The sequence below is a fragment of the Hyperolius riggenbachi genome, chromosome 4, assembly GCF_040937935.1.
Source record: "Hyperolius riggenbachi isolate aHypRig1 chromosome 4, aHypRig1.pri, whole genome shotgun sequence".
In the NCBI taxonomy this organism is placed as follows: Eukaryota; Metazoa; Chordata; class Amphibia; order Anura; family Hyperoliidae; genus Hyperolius; species Hyperolius riggenbachi.
Window position 1 is genome coordinate 16398913 of NC_090649.1, and position 21453 is coordinate 16420365.

The 21453-nt window shown below is 50.4% G+C and overlaps 1 protein-coding gene across 1 annotated transcript; it reads right to left on the reverse strand.

The window, feature by feature from the left end:
- Positions 1 to 2107: 2107 nt before the first annotated feature.
- On the reverse strand, positions 2108 to 14389 carry SLC25A53 (solute carrier family 25 member 53). Its single transcript, XM_068233139.1, is given in 7 exon segments — positions 2108 to 2377; positions 2379 to 2456; positions 2458 to 2577; positions 2580 to 2739; positions 2741 to 2895; positions 2897 to 3052; positions 14285 to 14389. Coding segments are annotated over 7 exon segments (1044 nt in total).
- Between the last annotated feature and the right edge of the window lie 7064 nt (positions 14390 to 21453).

A 21453-nucleotide genomic window follows, 5' to 3' on the forward strand; every position in this document is an offset into this window, starting at 1 on the left:
ACTTCTCTAAACTGTTTGAAGAACAGTGTACTATCATACCGCCTTCTGTTGATGAAAGTTTTCGTTTGCTTATTGCTACTGCTAATTACAGCAGTCCTCATCTACCTGCTTTTTCTGTGGATGGCAGGCTGCGGAAGTATGGAAATAAAAGCCTCTAACAAAGATTTACATGTAAAAAAGGAGAGGTAGGACAGATTTTTTGTTGTAATGAAATACATTGTTAGCATTTATTTTTAATGTGCTATTGAGATGCCCTGAAGGCTAAAAAAGTTGCTTGGATCCTGTAAGGAAACGCGGAAAAGCCGCCGCAAGTACTCAGAGTAAGGCGGCTGTTTCCTGGTCCAACATGGCGGCACAACGCGGAGAAACCGCCGCATGCCGCATGGGCAGAGCGGTGGAGTCCGCGTTGGATGCGGCAGATTGCGCGCATGACAATGTTAATGACAGTGTGGTTGGACGCGGGGAGGCCGCCGCTTGCTTGGAGAGCAGGCGGGTCCCGCGCCCGAGTCAGCAGATACATTGCAAAACATGTCTGGTGTGGCTGGGACTAATAGTCCACACAGGTTCAGAAGGACGCGCGCGCGCTGGGAGGCAGAGCTTATATGACAGCCAGAGGAGAGTCAGCTGACCAAGCTGGTCATCTGACATTTTCACCCGTTCTCATTGGTCCAGCACTTAGGGGTGGCGCTGGAGAGCGCTATAGTATATGTACTAGGTGCTGGTCATTTCTCTGGTGTCTGGCGTTGCGATCACTACGTGGTAGCACTCAGACCTTGTCAGTATCTGTGTTCTAGATCAGTTTCCAAAGGTGTTGATGATCACGGAGCTCACACCTTAGCTTAGGAATATTGTATTGTATTATTTGTTATGACTTTCTGCCTGCCTGACCATTCCTCTGATCTCTGATTCTGTACCTTGCTATTTCTGATATCCTGTTGCCAAACTCTGCTCGTTCCTGGACTCTGTATCTGCCTCCTGATTCTGTACCTTGCTATTCTGATACTCCGTTGCCAAACTCTGCCTGTCCATTGGATTACGTATCTGTCTCCTGAATCTGTACCTTATCTGTCTGTGTGTTAACGACTTGGCTTGCCCGACCTCGAGAACTCTCTCTCCTGTTAAGAGAGAGTTCACAGATCTGTCAGTGACACTTCCTCATTGGTGTCACTCACGTTCTGTCCTTCCCTCTCTCAGCCTTGCTCCGCCCCTTGGGGAGCTTCAGGCCTGTGGAAGGAATCTGATCCATAGCAGTATCTCTTACTGTCTAGCACCTATCTTACGGGTGCGTTCCTCAAAGTATTACTGTTGCATTAAACACTCTCATCTCTCAGGTGTCCAGAGGTTAGTAGATATATCTGATTATCGGTGATACTGCAGATCATCAATAATCGGGTATATTCTGTATTCTCGGTGATCCTGCAGATCACCGGTAATCAGACCCTCTCTGTGTTACACCGATCATTACAGATCCCTTTAAGGTATCCATGCATTACCTAATTTTCCTGTTTGATTGACCATTCGATTCGATCATTTTATCAATAATGTTCTATTCTGCTCAATTGGTGGAAATTGGCCAATATCTTCCCAAATCAACAAATTTATGATTAATATCCCAAAGGAATCAGCTAAGGTTCACAGGATTTTGATCAACACAGAATTGCTTAGATGGATTGGTTAGATGGATCGGTGAAGGCAAATTGCCAGGGTCTCGCTTGCAGTGTGTGGGCCACTAGTCTGTTTATTTTTGAATGACCACACTGTTTTCAATCGCCTAATAAAGTCAGTGCTTAATCTCTCAATGGAAAACTGAGTAATGTAGAGGGAGCCTTTCTCCATCCTGGGCATGGGAGAGTAAGGTCCATGCATGCCTAGTTGAACAAAGTTCTCATGCATGGAGGAAAAAAAAACAGTAAGCTTGTACATGGTGGGAGTGCGACTACAACAAAAAATATATTTCACAACCTTCTCTTGGCTATGTTTAGAGGGGACCTATTACTGGCGTGCTGGGGTGTAACTGTGCCAGAGAAGCCTCTGGACTATTGAGAGGATTTCCACTACTGAGATAAGTATGGATTTTTATTATTACATTTTGACTTCAGGTATGCTTTCATTTTTCTACCTCGAAGAAACCTGAACGTTGTCTACTCAGAGTATCGTGAATTGAATTTGTTGCTCCCCAAGTAATGCATGAGCGGGACAATAATGAGAGAGGCCCCGCGGTACAACAATGAAATCCTTCCCCCCACACCTCTCCCACGCTGTCCTTACTACTTCCTTCACGGAAGGAAGGTCCTCGGCCCACCTCAGCCTGCATCTTTGCAACTAAAACACTCAATGGATAAAGAGTTAATGAGGTAAAGGCACCATTGATGGCCCCCAGCTCCCAAAGAAGGTGCCCAACCTGGAAGTCCTGGAAGACTCAATAAGTCCCTTAGGGGCTCTTTACAGGAAAAGAAAGATGGCACTTCCAAGGGCATTCCTGACTAGTATGATTGAGGAAGCCTCCTGTAGAGTCCACAAGTCAATTTTTTGCTTCTGGTCATAGGTACGGAATTCCTGCATAATCGAGGGCGGCACCAGGAAAACGAGAATAGTTTCCGGCCGTCCTGAAGGACATTCTGTATCCTTTCAAAGGGGGACAAGGGAGGGGCAGCCTCTATTGCTCCAGACAAAACTCCAGACAGTGCTCGAGAAGTAGTTCCCCGGTTTTTATTTTTTCCGGGGAGGAGGCGCTGGATGGTTTTCATGAGTACCAAAAAGCAGAGTGCCTTGTACGGTTTTGGATAGCAATGGGGGGTACAGGCCCCGGTACAGCTGTCTTATGCCCTCTTGTCTCAGCTGCCGGGTGGCACATCGGATAGTCACAGTGTGGAGCTGCTGACGGAAAATCGTTTTTGTGAACTGGAAAAGTCAGAATGGTGGAGAGGAAGCTGGAGGCAGCCCCAACTAAATGACCACTGCTTCTCCAAAAAACTCCATCTTGAGGCTGTTGTGCCCTCCCCGAACTCAGCTCTAGGCATGCTGGGGTAATATCCAGACCAGACAGCGGTTCCTTAGATCAGGACTGGCAGAGAATATTATCACGGAAGAGGAGAAAAGTTCAGTGAATATGGATGAAAGTGGGAAATTTCCAGGTCCAGCCTGGAAAATACAGGAGCCTGTCCAGAAGCTGAAGGATAGAAGATCCTGACCAGAACTGTTTTCAGCCTGGAAATACAGGTGCTGGTGCAGCAACTGAAGGAGAAAGGTCCAGCCTGGAAAGTACCAGTCCAGAAAACTGAAGGATAGAAGGTCCTGACCAGAAGTGGTTTTCAGCCTGGAAATACAGGAGCCAGTCCAGAAGCTGAAGGATAGAAGGTCCTGACCATTAACTGGGTTATTACAGCTTCAGTAATGTAGAACGGAGACAGAAAAACCCAGACTGTGATCACAGATTACAATCTTGAGAAGCAGCGTCTTCAGATAACGTTTCACCAAGTCTGGTGCCACTCAATGTCAGTCCACCTGTCACAGAACACAAAAACAGACCACGTCATAGAGAATCATTACAGCACTTATTACATTATTGCATGTTCGTAGAAGAAACACAGAGGTCTATTTTCTTTTTTCATCATAATATTCAGCTAATATAGACTGGATTTATTTAAAGGGAACCTGAAATGAGAAGAATATGGAGGCTGCCATATTTATTAAATTTAAACAATACCAGTTGCCTGGCAGCCCTGTCAATCATCTACCTCTAATACTTTTTAAAGTGTACCTGAGAAGAGTAAAATACAAATTGTTTATATTATGGCCAAAACCAGAAATCGGGCCAATTCTAGAACTGGCCAATTTGACATCGGCCAAAGTCCCGAAATGCTGGGAATTTCTGACATTGGCCGGCCAGTTCTAGAAACAGCCAAAGTCAGTCAGCCAAAGTCCAAAATGCACAAATCCCAGAACATCCCGGGTCCTGTCCAGCACCATCCATGGCACTCGGTACTTCCTCTCTGCTCTGAAAGATACAAAAACAGCAGAAACCATAATTTTAAAGAAAAGCATTTCTTAGTTACAGCTGATTTAAATCCTGCAATAAATCTGCAGTGTGTCTACATCCTGCTTTCTTGGGAGCAGGCATATTGTTAACATCCTGTGCTTTTAAACTAGCTGCTCTGCTGTAGCAGTCAGGTGACACAGGAGAGATCAAATTACAGTGGGGATTAGTCACAGATGAGGGGGGATGTATGGCTAGAGGGGGCTTTGCTGAGGGGGCGGGGTATTTGCTGGGCACTTTGCATGGCTGGGGGGGGGGATTTGCTGGGCGCTTTGCTTGGCTGGAGGAGGGGGGCGGATTTGCTGGGCGCTTTGCATGGCCTGGGGGGGGGGGGGGGTTGCTGGGCACTTTGCATGGCTGGGGGGGGGGGGATTTGCTGGGCGCTTTGTATGGCCGGGGGGGGGGGATTTGCTTGGCGCTGTGCATGGCCGGGGGGGGGGGTTGCTGGGCGCTTTGCATGGCTGGGGAGGGGGGGATTTGCTGGCGCTTTGCATGGCTGGAGGGGGGGGGGATTTGCTGGGCACTTTCCATGGCTGGAGGGGGGATTTGCGGGGCACTTTCCAAGGCTGGAGGGAGGAGGGATTTGCTGGGTGCTTTCCATGGCTGGAGGGGGGATTTGCGGGGCACTTTCCATGACTGGAGGGGGGGGGGTTGCTGGGTGCTTTGCATGGCCAGGGGGGGATTTGCTGGGTGCTTTGCATGGCTGGGGTAGTTTTGCATGGGTGGGGGGGCTTTTCTGGGTGCTTTGCATGGCTGGAGGGATTTGTTGTGCACTTTGCATGGCTGGGAGAGGGGGGGAAGCTTGAACTATTTGCAGACCTCAGATCAGAGCGGCGGAGAGAAGCAGAGCAGCTTGCACACTACCCGCCCTGACCCTACACTTCACATGCGGAAGTGAGCAATGACGTCACCTCAGCATGGAAGTGTATGCATCTTGCAGGTCGCGTGTGCGGCGCTGCTCTGCCTCTCTTTACCTCTCCGGTCCGGGTCGTCCTGATGTGAGGTCTGTGCGGGGGAGAGGTGAGCGGGACTTCGGAACTTGGATGGCCACACTTAACCAGAACGCCTACTGGCCGGCCAAAATCCGCAGGGAAGGTTTATTTTGTGTTTGTGCGTAAACAAAGGTTTGCGTGCGATCACGCATGCAAACACGCATGTGACGTGATAGTGCGCAAACCTGTGTTTACACACGAACGTAATCCTTTATGCGCTCAAACCTTTGCGCGTGGCAGATCGCGTGATAACTGCTGTGCTATCAGTTATCCCGCTTTTGTGAAACAAGCCTTTGGTGTGCTCCAGCCCAGAGAGATCTATAGCTTTAGCATAGACCCCCAACAAGCATGCACATCAGGTGTTTTCTGACAAAAATAAGGCAAGATTAGCTACAAGCTTGTTCCAGGTGTGTAATCCAGATACTACTGATGCCTCCTTCATTTGATGGGATTATAAAAGAGATCACATTTTTTAAACTGAAGGACAAAAAAAGTAATTTCCTCCTGAGAGTGTTTGTAAAAAGTCGCCTAAAGGGCCCTTTCCATCTGAACTGACACTACCGCTGCTGTCACATGGGTGAAGTACAAGCTATTCCCACTGGGGGCAGTACAAGTATTGCAAATATCTCATCATCAAACCTATATGATTGTGACTTATTGTTCCCGTGCTGTCCTTCTGCACTGGGTATATTGGTAGGTGAACAGAGGCGCCAGAAGGATAAAAGTACATACATTTTTTTTTTTAATTGCTGGGAGGAAGTGGTGGACTCGCTTCCGTTAAAGCAGACACGACACCAAGGATTGTAAATATATAGATATACACATTTATTGAAAATACCCCAAAGATGCAATGCGTTTTGCGGGCACAGCCCACTTCTTCAGGCAATAAGCAGGGGATAAACAACAGCAATTCAGTTATAGCAAGCAGAGCACCTCTGTGACAGAGGTGCTTATTGCCTGAAGAAGTGGGCTGTGCCCGCGAAACGCGTTGCATCTTTGGGGTATTTTCAATAAATGTGTATATCTATATATTTACAGTCCTTGGTGTCTGCTTTAACGGAGGCGAGTCCACCACTTCCTCCCAGCAATTTTTTTAAAATGTTATGTACTTTTATCCTTCTGGCGCCTCTGTTCACCTACCAATATATTTGAGTCCACCCCAGGTGGAGGGGTGATCTACCCCCTTTCTTCCTATCTACAGAGAGCGACTTCTTAATCCTGAGTGAGGACAGGTCTAATCTCCTCACCTGCCTAATGAGTGGTTACCTAGGTGGTAACCCGTGTTTGTGAGTATTACCATCTCACTGTTTCATTTATCCAATCAAATTTTGACATACTACACCGTATTGGGCTCTCGATTTCTCTTCAACTTCTGCACTGGGTAGGTCCTTTTTTTAACCACTTCAGGTTCCTGACGATTTTGATATTTCAGCTGTGTTGATACTAATGCAGCAATACAACTTATACCATCTAGGTGATGTGATTTATATATCTCATGACTTATGCATAAGTGATATGTATATATTTCACTAATATTATAAATGCAAAAGTTTGGATGTTTGGATGTTTGTTATTGGATCATGCACAAATGGCTGAACGGATTTGAATGAAATTTGGCACACACATAGTACATTACCTGGAATAAAGTATAGGATACTTTTTATTCCCATAACCAAAACTTGGGCGGAGACAAATACAAATTTCACAGGGAAAATGTAAACTGCAGCCATTCTTACACTGCTAATGGCAGGGTTCTCAAACTTTGCACAGTTGGTCGTTGGGTGACTGGGATTAATATTTAGAAAGGTGGGTGGAGTCTATAAAAGCCAATCAAAATTACCTATTTATTTTCAAGGGGAATATTTCATTGCTGCCATTCTTGCACTGTTAATGGCACAAGCCGCAAACCTGGTATAGTTAGTCATTGGGTGACTGGGGTTCAAATTCAGAAAAAGGGGGTGGAGCCACAAACATCCAATCAGATTTGTTTCATTTCAATTCAAATTGTTAATGCCAAAGACCACAAACCTCACAAACTTGGTCATTGAGTAATTGAATAATTGTGTGTTAGGGTTAGAAAAAGTGGGCGGAGGCAACACCAGCCAAACACATACCTGGGCAATGCCAAGCCATCAGCTAGTATATGCAGTGGTTTGCAAAAGTATTCGTTGAAGTATTGAAGTTTTCCACATTTTGTCACATTACTTCCACAAACATGAATCAATTTTATTGGAATTCCATGTGAAAGACCAATACAAAGTGGTGTACATGTGAGAAGTGGAACAAAAATCATACATGATTTCAAAAGTTTTTTTTACAAATCAATAACTGCAAAGTGGGGTGTGCGTAATTATTCGGCCCCCTGAGTCAATACAGTTTGTAGAACCACCTTTTGCTGCAATTACAGCTGCCAGTCTTTTAGGGTATGTCTCTACCAGCTTTGCACATCTAGAGACTGAAATCCTTGCCCATTCTTCTTTGCAAAACAGCTCCAGCTCAGTCAGATTAGATGGACAGCGTTTGTGAACAGCAGTTTTCAGATCTTGCCACAGATTCTCGATTGGATTTAGATCTGGACTTTGACTGGGCCATTCTAACACAGATACGTTTTGTTTTACACCATTCCATTGTTGCCCTGGCTTTATGTTTAGGGTCATTGTCCCGCTGGAAGGTGAACCTCTGCCACAGTCCAAAGTATTTTGCAGACTCTTAGCTTAGCTTTTAGCTCAGCATTCAGCACGATATGCCCAGACATCCTGCTTGACAACCTGGCGCAGCTTGGAGTCAAACCCACTCTCAGTGGGTGGGTCAGGGACTTCCTGTCAAAAAGAACGCAACAGGTCAAGCTGGGCAACTGCTCCTCCAGCGTGAGAACCACCAACACTGGAGCCCCGCAAGGTTGTGTACTGTCCCCACTCCTGTTATCCTTATACACCAACAACTGCACCTCAACTGTGGGCTCTGTGAAGGTCATCAAATTTGCAGATGACACTACCATCATATGTCTAATCGGCAGCAATGGAGAGCAAGAGTACCGCTGCGAAGTGGAGAGAATCTGCAACTGGTGCAAGGATAACAACCTAGTACTTAACGCTGCAAAGACAGTTGAACTGATTGTAGACTTCAGGAGGCACCCCCCTCCTCTCCCACCAGTCCTCATAGGCGATTCCGAGGTCTCTAGAGTACCATCTGTTCGGTTCCTTGGTACGACCCTCACAAATGACCTGAAATGGAGGCAGAACACCAACAAAATTCAGAAGAAATCACAGTAGAGACTGTTCTTCCTGCGCCAACTCAAAAAATTTGGCATGCCGCGGGAGCTGCTGACCAGCTTCTACACCGCAACCATTGAATCAATCCTCTGCTCCTCAGTCATTGTCTGGTATGCTGGTGCGACGGCCAGCGACAGGTATAAACTGCAGAGGGTCATAAATGACGCAGAGAAGATCATCGGATTTCCACTGCCACCTTGTGAGGGATAGCGGACCCGCTGCCAACAGGCATGAGGCAGCGGGCTCCGCTTCCCAGACTCCTACTGCCAGCGTGCCGCCGAGCGGGGCTGTGCGGTCGGCGGAGTCCGTATGCTCGGAGGACTCCGCCGCGCAGTTGCCGCTCGTAGGGTCTCCTTCGCCGGCACTCACCCGGTGCTTGGCGCGCGCGAGGAGACAGGAACTTTATCGTTCCCGAAGAGGAGTCAGCTGACCAGGCTGGTCAGCTGACTCCAGCAGGGCCAGCGATTGGTTGGGCGGCTGGGGGACGCTGCTAGAGCGTTCCCCAGCATAAAAAGAGCTCCCTGTCAGTTGCTCCTTGTCTGCTGTCGTGAATACACATCTCGTGTTAGCGCTCAGACCTTAGTGCAGTTCCCTGGTGTTGATACTAAGGATTTCACACCTTAGCTTAGGAATATTGTATATATTGATCTGTGTTTTTACTCCTGCTATCCCTGACTACTCTAACTCTTGCTGATATTGTACCTTTGCCTATCTGATCTTGTTGCCGACCTCTGCCTGTCTAACGATTACTCTTCTGCCTTACGTTCCTGTACTGCTACCGTCATCTCTGTTGCTGAACCCTTGCCTGTCTGACCTTTCTCCCTTTAGTGGAAAGTCTTCCACTGGAGGGTTATCTCTGAGGCTTGCCTCTCTGAGACACCTGCCCCAAGCAGACGATTACTGCTAGGAGTCGAGATTCCTCGCTCTGTCTGGTTAGAGGATCTCACTCACGGGGTTCCCATTCAGAGGTAACCACACCTCCAAAGAATTGCCGTGTGGTGGACATTTCCACATCCCTTGATTCATTACTGTATTTGTGTGTTGCTGTTGTCCAGAAGTTAGCGTTATATCGGATTATCGGTGATACTGCAGATCATCAATAATCGGGTATATATCTGCATTGTTGGTGTTACTGCAGATCGCCAATAATCAGATTCTCTCTGCGAGCTGACACCGATCATGACACACCTCTTGATCTCCTTCACTCTGCTAGGATGAAGTCGAGGGCAACTAGGATCTCTCACGACCCCTCTCACCCTGGCAGCAGGTACTTCGAGCTTCTCCCGTCGGGTCGCCGCTATAGAACTATCCCATCCAAAACTACCAGGCGCAGAAACTCCTTCTTCCCACAAGCAGTTCTTCATCTAAACTAGTGGTGGACTCCCATTCGCTGAGCATAACCTCCCAGTCGCTACCACCTTGGTCGGACTCTGAACTGTGTTTGTTTTTGTAGGCCACAATGACCTCCTGGAAATGTAATTGTTATATGTACCACAGCACGCCTGTAAATGTCTGTCTTGCGCATCTGTTTTGCCTGTCTTATGTAGTTTGCCTATGCCATGTGTACCACAAATAATTCTGAGTATGACTCCTGTTCTACTTGGCGAATAAAAATGATTCTGATTCAAGAGGTTTTCTTCCAAGTTTGCCCTGTATTTGGCTCCATCCATCTTCCCATCAACTCTGACCAGCTTCCCTGTCCCTGCTGAAGAGATGCACCCCCCGAGCATGATGCTGCCACCACCATATTTGACAGTGGGGATGGTGTGTTCAGAGTGATGTGCAGTGTTAGTTTTCCGCCACACATAGCGTTTTGCATTTTGGCTAAAAAGTTCCATTTTGGTCTCATCTGACCAGAGCACCTTCTTCTACATGTTTGCTGTGTCCCCCACATGGCTTGTGGAAAACTGCAAACGGGACTTATTATTTTCTGTTAACAATGGCTTTCTTCTTGCCACTCTTCCGTAGAGGCCAACTTTGTACAGTGCATGACTAATAGTTGTCCTATGGACAGAGTCTCCCACCTGAGCTGTAGATCTCTGCAGCTCGTCCAGAGTCACCATGGGCCTCTTGACTGCATTTCTGATCAGCACTCTCCTTGTTCGGCCTGTGAGTTTAGGTGGACGGCCTTGTCTTGGTAGGTTTACAGTTGTGCCATACTCCTTCCATTTCTGAATGATCGCTTGAACAGTGCTCAGTGGGATGTTCAAGGCTTTGGAAATCTTTTTGTAGCCTAAGACTGCTTTAAATTGCTCAATAACTTTATCCCTGACCTGTCTGGTGTGTTCGTTGGACTTCATGGTGTTGTTGCTCCCAATATTCTCTTAGACAACCTCTGAGGCCGTCACAGAGCAGCTGTATTTGTACTGACATTAGATGACACACAGGTGAACTCTATTTAGTCATTAGCACTCATCAGGGAATGTCTATGGGCAACTTACTGCACTCAGATCAAAGGGGGCTGAATAATTATGCACACACCACTTTGCAGTTATTGATTTGTAAAAACAAATTTGGAATCATGTATGATTTTTGTTCCACTTCTCACATGTACACCACTTTGTATTGGTCTGTCACGTGGAATTCCAATAAAAGGGATTCATGTTCGTGGCAGTAATGTGACAAAATGTGGAAAACTTCAAGGGGGCCGAATACTTTTGCAAGCCACTGCATATTACTTTTTTTTTAGGACAACCTAGAATTTCTCTGGATAATATTTTTTCCCTAAATGTATTCTATTTTATAACCATTTTACAGGGGAAAATAAATAGATGCCAGGTTGGTATCCTCTGCGCCTGCGCGAGCACTTGCCCACTCTGCTCGTGATGGTGCTTATATGGCTTGGAGCATTCTGTGCAGGCACAGAACTACTGCGCCTGCGTAGAATGCTCCCAGGCCAAGGGAGCGCGGCCGCATGTGTAGCGAGATCGGCATCTGCAACAGAACAGATCGGGTAAGCTGTGGTGATTCCAGGAAAGGGGTTTGACATGGCTGCTGGGGATTGGTTTACAGCCCTGTCAGTCAGGGCTGCCGCTAAGTGACTGGATCCGATGGTCTCGCCGGTGGGACCATTCCGACCAGTCACTTAGCGGCAGCCCTGACTGACAGGGCTGTAAACCAATCCCCAGCAGCCATGTCAAACCCCTTTCCTGGATTTACCACAGCTTACCCGATGCGGGAATAAAGTAACGAGACAGCTTACCGGTGTATGAATGAAAAGTAACAGGTCTTCCCTGCAGGCAGGGCCGGATTTCTGGCAAGGCCACATAGGCCATGGCCTAGGGCACCAGAAATTTAGGGGCAGCTCAGTGAGGGGCTGTAAAGCTGTTTTATGCAGCCATCCCTATCTACAAAGACAGCTTTATCCTTTGAACTCTCTGTCCTGTACTTGTGTCGTCCCTGGAAGACCTGTAAGCTCTGTCCTGCAGGTACACATCAGCCTAACTCTCATGGTGACACAATGGGTCCATCATTAATGAGATGGCAAACATAACATAAAATTTCTTAAGGAAAACATAACTAATAATCTATACTGGTATTACTGAAATAGTTATTGTCTGTGACATCCAATGATGGAAAGTAAGTAGAAATCTCATTGGGGCACACAGAGATAACAACCAGACGGTACAGTTGGCCTTGGGTGGTAAAAAGTACAAATCCGGCCCTGCCTGCAGGAGCCGTCTAGCGTGCGTACGTTAAAAAGTGGCGCTGGGAAAAAAGAGCGCGGGGTTTTAAACGATAAGCATGGATAACGTTTAAAAATGTATTGTACTGTATTTCGTTTAAAATTGATGTGTTGTAAAGTTATAAATCATTAAATATTGTGCATTAAATCGGCAATTGTAAAAACGTTAATCTTCCGTTTAAATAGTGAAACGTATAATAACGTTTAAAAAAAAAATTACTAAGTAACCCTCCCTGTACCTACCCCTAACCCCTAGACCCCCCTGTTGATGCCTAAACCTAAGACCCCCCCTGTTGGTGCCTAAGTAACCCTCCCTGTACCTACCCCTAACCCCTAGACCCCCCTGTTAGTGCCTAAACCTAAGACCCCCCTGTTGGTGCCTAAACCTAAGACCCCCCTGTTAGTGCCTAAACCTAAGACCCCCCTGTTGGTGCCTAAACCTAAGACCCCCCTGTTGGTGCCTAAACCTAAGACCCCCTGTTGGTGCCTAAACCTAAGACCCCCCTGTTGGTGCCTAAACCTAAGACCCCCTGTTGGTGCCTAAACCTAAGACCCCCCTGTTGGTGCCTAAACCTAAGACCCCCCTGTTGGTGCCTAAACCTAAGACCCCCCTGTTGGTGCCTAAACCTAAGACCACCCTGTTGGTGCCTAAACCTAAGACCACCCTGTTGGTGCCTAAACCTAAGACCCCCCTGTTGGTGCCTAAACCTAAGACCCCCCTGTTGGTGCCTAAACCTAAGACCACCCTGTTGGTGCCTAAACCTAAGACCCTCCTTAGTGCTCACTGTATTGTGTGTAGAATAATGTTTTAAAAACAGTAAGGGATAAAATATATTACAATTTACGTTACGTACTGATCGCTTTGTTTTGTGAATAATAATGTTTTACAAACAGTAAGGGATAACATTTAAAATAATGTTTTATTGAAATAAGAAACGTAAATCATCACAAGCAGTTATAAAAGATGAAAAATCTTCGGGCACCGTTGGAAAACGTTATTATTCTCGGGCGCCCTTTTTTCCTGTTCGGCGCCCATTAAACGATAATTATTATAGGAGTGAATGGCGGCGCTTGATTTGTCCACTAGCCACCTGCACCATTTTTTACTGTTACCCCCTCGCGTACCCAGCTGGTTAACACTGCCCCGCGTCCCATTCTATTGATTAGCAACTGTGCATCGGCTGCGCGTGTCTCCGGCTGTCACTTGCCTCTCCTGCTGCCGCTGCCCATTACAATTCCGCTGATTGGCCGCTAACTGCATTCGCACATCTAGGGTAACTGAAGCCTGTTCTCATGAGAAGAGTCAATCGACAGCTTGAGATGCACGCAGCCAATTACAGCCAATGACGCAGGGCAGTGTTAACCAGCTGGGTGCGCTACACGGCTCCTGCAGGGAAGACCAGGGTCCTTGCTTCTTAATCATGCATCAGTAAGCTGGCCCGGTACTCTTATCCATGTGGGGAAGGGGGGGGGGACACGGGGCATTGAAAACTAGCTGAGGACGCTAGATCTTCAGAGTGGCTTGCAGGAAATTTAAACAGTGGTAAAAAACTTAAAGAGACTCTGAAGCGAGAATAAATCTCTTTCCAGAGCTCATAGTTAGCAGGGGCATGTGTGCCCCTGCTAAACCGCCGCATACGCGCCGCTAAACGGGGGTCCCTTCACCGCCAAACCCCCCACTGCAACACTTGGTCGCAGGCTTGGTCGCTCCTGGAGGCAGGGCTAACGGCTGCAGCCCTGCCTCCAGTCACGTCTATCAGCCGCGCATCGCCGCCTCTCCCCCGCCCCTCTCAGTGAAGGAAGACTGAGCGGGGCGGGGGAGAGGCGGAGATACGCGCTGACAGACGCGCGTGGGACAGGGCTGCGGCGGTTAGCCCTGCCCCAACCAGGAAGCGCTCCCCCGCTGCACGGAGGGGGATTTGGGGGTCAAGGGACTCCCGTTAAGCCGCAGGATAGCGGCGGTTTAGCAGGGGCACACATGCCCCTGCTAACTATGAGGTCTGAAGCGAGATTTATTCTCGCTTCAGACTCTCTTTAAGTCAAAATACCGTACATTCGGACTATAGGACACAGGGACTTTTTCTCCCCACTTTTGGGAGAGAAAAAGTGTGTCTTATAGTATGAAAAATACGGTAATTAACATTTGAGAATATACAATCATAAAATAGTACATGTTTTCAATGAAGAGAGAAATCTCAAAGTGCAATCATCAGGCATGGGCTTAACTTCGGATTCGGGTGATCCGGATAGTTGCTATCTGGATTCACCCAGTAATGCTGGGCGGTGGGGTCAAGCTTACCCTTCTGACGTCTTCTTTGTCCGTCCCTCGTCGCTTCCCACGATTCCTTCTTCCGGGTTGAAGGGGGAAGTGTTTGTAGTCACGTGAGCGTCGAGTGGATCGCATCGTGGGAGGCGACGAGGAACAGACAAAGAAGATGTCAGAAGGGTAAGCTTGACCCCACCGCCCAGCCCGCACAGCATTACTCTACTACACAAGCGTGAGTGCGCGAGAGTGGGCAATTGTGCATGCACAGTGCGGAGCAGCCCGTCTTCGGAAGCCCGAGTGCTTGCGAAGACAGCTGAAGTCAGCCCAACCTGGAAGAGAGCAGTCTACGATCGAACAGTCATAGACTGCTAATGGGGGAGCCTGCAGGGGATTGCAGGGATGTGGAGAAGAACCTCTATAGGACCCGGAGCCTTCACTCTCCTTAGTTGATTATCGTTTTGTTTTTTTAATTTTCACTTCAGATTCCCCTTAAAGAGTTATCGGTATGTGGCCCCACCCTCTCAGCCTAGACTGTTTAGCTATGCAGAATTCCTTTCCCAGAGCATTATGATAGACCACCTATGAGAATTTTCTAAATGTATATCAGGGACAGGGAATCTTTTACGATGGACAAACACTGGCCAAATCATTTATAAAGTTATTTTTTTTTTATTCACTATGTTATCGTGCTCAGGTGAGTGAGCCAATGGACAGGTTGACGGTTGAACATGGACAGATGAGTATGGACAGGTAAGCATGTCTGTTGATGGGTAAGCATGGACAGGTGATCATGCTGGCGGCCAGGTGAGCATGGACAGGTGATCATGCTGGCGGCCAGGTGAGCGTGGACGGGTGAGAATGTCGGTGGACAGGTGAGCGTGGACGGGTGAGAATGTCGGTGGACAGGTGAGCGTGGACGGGTGAGAATGTCGGTGGACAGGTGAGCGTGGACGGGTGAGAATGTCGGTGGACAGGTGAGCGTGGACAGGTGAGAATGTCGGTGGACAGGTGAGCGTGGACGGGTGAGAATATCGGTGGACAGGTGAGCGTGGACGGGTGAGAATGTCGGTGGACAGGTGAGCGTGGACAGGTAAGTGTGCCGGTGAATAGGTTAGCATGGACAGGTGAGTATGCCTTAAAGAGAACCAGAGACAAACTAGTTGAAAGCTTTTATACATACCTGGGGCTTCCTCCAGCCCCATAAGCACGGATCGCTCCCACGCCGCCATCCTCCGCTGCCTGGATCCGCCAGTACCAGGTCCCATCATTACTGCCAGTCAGCCAGCGGATGCAGCCAATTGTCCGCATCACAGGGGCTCCCTCCATATGCTTACGCGTGCAACTGCCTACTGCGCAGCCGCATGCGTAAGTGTATGGAGGGAGCCCCTGTGATGCGGACAATTGGTCGCGTTCGCCGGAAGTGACGGGACCCGGTACCAGCGATAGAGGAAGCGGAGGATGGCGGCGTGGGAGCGATCCAGGCTTATGGGGCTGGAGGAAGCCCCAGGTATGTATAAAAGCCTTTTTAATTTTTTCAGTATTGTTCATCTCTGGTTCCCTTTAAGCTTAGAAAAAAAGACAACTGAGAGGGCACCTGATTAACATATATAAATACAGTAATAGAAAAGCTTGGCAGATGAGCCTGTTATCATCAGGTTCATACAAAGGACACAAGGACATGATTTCCACATGGAAGAAAGGAACTTTTACCACCTGTTTAGAAAGTGGCCTGTTTCACACCTAGGTTAAAAAAGGTCCATTCCCGGATCGGAACGGAATGGATACTGTACAAACGGAAAGGATGCAAATGGATCCAATGTAAACCCATAGAACTGTTCACACTAGAAATTACTGGGCCCCCCTGTGAAACTTTGCATGTGCCCCACCCCCCCCCCCCCCCCCTCGCTTTCTGCGCAAGTAAACTGAGAACCAGTGTTATTCAATTGGCTAGTGCACACTTGAATGTGTTTTTCCCATGCAGATAAATACAGACAGCAGTTAAGCATTGCACACATTTTTTCTATCAGTTACATTCACTTCTGTGATCAAATATGCATGTTTTCACACATACAGACACACATGGTGTGCAGAAAATGCACACAGAACACCTACAGACGAGTGTGCTCCCAGCCTCAGCTTATTACACTCCTTCTGTCCATCTCTGATGGGGCAGAACTGGCTCTGCAGTCTCCTCCAGCATCACTACAGTACACAGCACTTGGGGAGGAGTATTGAGGTTGGGGGCAGAGCGCTGTACACAAGAGCCTGCTGCACACTGAATAGGGACCTGGGTCCAACAGCCGGGCGGGTGGGTGAGGGAGGGTGCAGCAGCCGGGTGGGTGGGTGAGGGAGGGTGCAGCGGGTGGGTGAGGTTGGGTGCAGCAGCCGAGTGGGCGGGTAAGCGAGGGTGCAGCAGCCAGGTGGGCGGGTAAGGGAGGGTGCAGCAGCTGGGTGGGCGGTTAAGGAAAGGTGCAGCAGCTGGGTGGGTGGGTGAGGGAGGGTGCAGCAGCCGGGTGGGCGGGTAAGGAAGGGTGCAGCAGCCGGGTGGGCGGGTAAGGGAGGGTGCAGCAGCCGGGTGGGCGGGTGAGGGAGGGTGCAGCAGCCAGGTGGGCGGGTGAGGGAGGGTGCAGCAGCCGGGTGAGGGAGGGTTAAAACGTACCCAGGCTTCCATCTACTTCATTGCAGCCGGGCAGTAGGGAGGGCGTCTCCCAGGCTTCTGTCTTCTTCCGCCGTGTATTGCGTTCCACGTCACGTGACTATATTTCCTCCTTCAACCTGGGAGGAAGCGTGGTCAGTCACATGACGCAATTCAAGGCGGAAGAAGACAGAAGCCTGGGAGACACCCTCCCTACTGCCCGGCTGCAATGAAAGTGATGGAAGCCTGGATACGTTTTAACCCTCCCTCACCCGCCCACACAGCTGCTGCATCCTCCCTCACCCGCCCACCCAGCTGCTGCATCCTCCCTCACCCGCCCACCCAGCTGCTGCACCCTCCCTCACCCGCCCACCCAGCTGCTGCACCCTCCCTCACCCACCCAGCTGCTGCACCCTCTCTCACCCGCCCACCCATCTACTGCACCCTCTCTCACCCGCCCACCCAGCTACTGCACCCTCCCTCACCCGCCCACCCAGCTGCTGCACCCTCCCTCACCCGCCCACCCAGCTACTGCACCCTCCCTCACCCGCCCACCCAGCTGCTGCATCCTCCCTCACCCGCCCACTCGGCTGCTGCACCCTCCCTCACCCGCCCACCCAGCTGCTGCACCCTCCCTCACCCGCCTAACCGATTGCTGCATCCTCCCTCACCCGCCCACCCAGCTGCTGCACCCTCCCTCACCCGCCCACCCAGCTGCTGCATCCTCCCTCACCCGCCTACCCAGCTGCTGCACCCTCCCTCACCCGCCCACCCAGGTGCTGCACCCTCCCTCACCCGCCCACCCAGCTGCTGCACCCTCCCTCACCCGCCCACCCAGGTGCTGCACCCTCCCTCACCCGCCCACCCAGCTGCTGCACCCTCCCTCACCCGCCTGACCGATTGCTGCATCCTCCCTCACCCACCCAACCGGCTGCTGCACCCTCCCTCACCCGCCCGGCTGTTGCACCCTCCCTCACCCAACCGGCTGCTGCACCCTCCCTCACCGACCCGTCCGGCAGCTGTGGCAATGGAGTGAAAACTGATCCGATCGACCAGTGAATAGATCCATTTTCACTGATCTATTTGCCAGTGTGAACCAACCCTTACGGATCCGATTTTTGTATTCCCTAATGCCAGAAATGACTAATAAGATACTCCTCGTAAATCGGAAACATTGAAAATTCGAAAACAGAAAATCAGAAGAATGGAAATTGGAAAAACAGAAAATGAAAAAAAAGGAAAATTGCAAAAAAACGTAAATCAGAATTTCCGACCATATGTAGTGCTGAGGCCCCAGATCTGTCGCTATGGAGGGGGTGGAGGGATGGCGATCAGCGCACAATGGAGCTGAAATAATGTTTGCGATCGATTCTGCTCAGGATTTGGGGTCGTTAAAAATCAAACACGACAGAATCTTAATATCCGAAACTCCAGCAGGATCGATTAGTGACAGAATGATTGTCGGCTGAAATGGTCATTATGAGCCGCCTTGGCTGAGAATGATCGCTTGTGTGTACGTAGCTTCAAGGTACCTACACACATGCAATAAGCATCTGCCAAAATGACTGGTCTCTACCACTTCAGCCGACAATCGTTCTGTGTGTACAGCAGCCACCAATCAATTCCATCAATCACCCTGAGTATGACCGATCCCAATGCTATATTATACCCCCCCCCATCTATAGCAGCCACTCCATCATGTGCCAATCATCATCTCTCCACCTCTCTTCACAGCAACTGAACATAGCGATTTGCACAGCATTGATAATTTCCTGATCCACAGCAAGTGACAAATCTCTTATGTGTGTATGTAGCTTCCGTCGGGAGAGTCAACAGATGCCGATCTCCCATCATACACAGTCTAGATCTGTACACATTGCAGGGGGAGGGGGAGGAGAAGGGAGGAGAAGGGGGGAATCCCACCCTGACCATGCTAATAGCTATATATGCTACATCACTCTCAGCATCAATGCACAGGATTCCCAGGAGGAGAATGGATGGAGAAGCTGCTGTACTAATGTACTGTCTGCAACACACACACACACACACTGTGTACACACACACATACACTGTATACACACACACACACACACACACACACACACACACACACACACATACACTGTATACACACACACTGTACACACACACATACACTGTATACACACACACACATACACTGTATACACACACACACACACACACACACTGTACACACACACACACACACACACTGTACACACACACACACACACACACTGTACACACACACACACTGTACACACACACACACACACACTGTACACACACACACACTGTACACACACACACACACACTGTACACACACACACACACACACACTATACACACACACACTATACACACACACACTATACACACACACACAGCATCCCCCTGTTCACATACTGGCAGCAGCACACAGACACACTCACACACTGTACACACAAAGCATTCACATACCGACAGCAGCACACGCACAGAAACACACACACACACACACACACACACAGCAACCCCCTCTTGACATACCGGCAGCAGCACAGACACTGATGACACATACACACACACACACACACATAGCATTCCCCTCATCATATACTGGCAGCAGCATCTACAGCACATACAGCATCTCCTGCTTCACACACCGGTAGCAGCACACACACACACACATATACACACCCACACGCTCTACACACACACAGTATCCCCTTCTTCACACACCGGCAGCAGCGCACACACACACAAACACACACAGAAACACATACACACACAGCATCTCCTCTCTTCACATACCTGCAGCAGCAGCAGTAGCGTATCCTCCTCTTCCTTTGTCTCTCCTCAGATGCTGGAAATGCTGCTGTCACCACATCACACCCTCCCCTCCACCCGTCCTCCCATCCTCCACTGCAAGGACCAGAGGCTGGGCAGGTGAATCTACTCCTCACTTACCATCACCAGCTCCTCACCCTATGTCCTGCCCTCTGCCCATCACCAGCCCCTCACCCAGCCTCCTGCACTCTGCCCATCCCCAGCTTCTCACCCAGCCTCCTGCCCTCTGCCCATTACCAACTCCTCACCCAGCCTCCTGCACTCTGCCCATCACCAGCCCCTCACCCAGCCTCCTGCCCTCTCCCCATCACCAGCCCCTCACCCAGCCTCCTGCACTCTGCCCATCACCAGCCCCTCACCCAGCCTCCTGCCCTCTCCCCATCACCAGCTCCTCACCCAGCCTCCTGCCCTCTGCCCATTACCAACTCCTCACCCAGCCTCCTGCACTCTGCCCATCACCAGCCCCTCACCCAGCCTCCTGCCCTCTCCCCATCACCAGCTCCTCACCCAGCCTCCTGCCCTCTGCCCATCACCAACTCCTCACCCGGCCTCCTGCCCTCTGCCCATCACCAGCCCCTCACCCAGCCTCCTGCACTCTGCCCATCCCCAGCTTCTCACCCAGCCTCCTGCCCTCTGCCCATTACCAACTCCTCACCCAGCCCCCTGCCCTCTCCCCATCACCAGCTCCTCACCCAGCCTCCTGCCCTCTGCCCATTACCAACTCCTCACCCAGCCTCCTGCACTCTGCCCATCACCAGCCCCTCACCCAGCCTCCTGCCCTCTCCCCATCACCAGCTCCTCACCCAGCCTCCTGCCCTCTGCCCATCACCAACTCCTCACCCGGCCTCCTGCCCTCTGCCCATCACCAGCCCCTCACCCAGCCTCCTGCCCTCTCCCCATCACCAACTCCTCACCCAGCCTCCTGCCCTCTGCCCATCACCAACTCCTCACCCAGCCTCCTGCACTCTGCCCATCACCAGCCCCTCACCCAGCCTCCTGCACTCTGCCCATTACCAACTCCTCACCCAGTCTCCTGCACTCTGCCCATCGCCAGCTTCTCACCCAGCCTCCTGCCCTCTGCCCATCACCAGCCCCTCACCCAGCCTCCTGCACTCTGCCCATCACCAGCCCCTCACCCAGCCTCCTGCACTCTGCCCATTACCAACTCCTCACCCAGCCTCCTGCACTCTGCCCATCACCAGCCCCTCACCCAGCCTCCTGCACTCTGCCCATCACCAGCTTCTCACCCAGCCTCCTGCCCATCACCAGCTCCTCACCCAGCCTCCTGCACTCTGCCCATCACCAGCCCCTCACCCAGCCTCTTGCACTCTGCCCATCACCAGCCCCTCACCCAGCTTCCTGCCCTCTGCCCATCACCAGCTCCTCACCCAGCCTCCTGCCCTCTGCCCATCACCAACTCCTCACCCAGCCTCCTGCACTCTGCCCATCACCAGCCCCTCACCCAGCCTCCTGCCCTCTGCCCATTACCAACTCCTCACCCAGCCTCCTGCCCTCTGCCCATCACCAGCCCCTCACCCAGCCTCCTGCACTCTGCCCATTACCAACTCCTCACCCAGCTTCCTGCCCTCTGCCCATCACCAGCTCCTCACCCAGCCTCCTGCCCTCTGCCCATCCCCAGCTTCTCACCCAGCCTCCTGCCTTCTGCCCATCACCGGCTCCTCACTCAGCCTCCAGCCCTCTGCCCATCAACAGCCC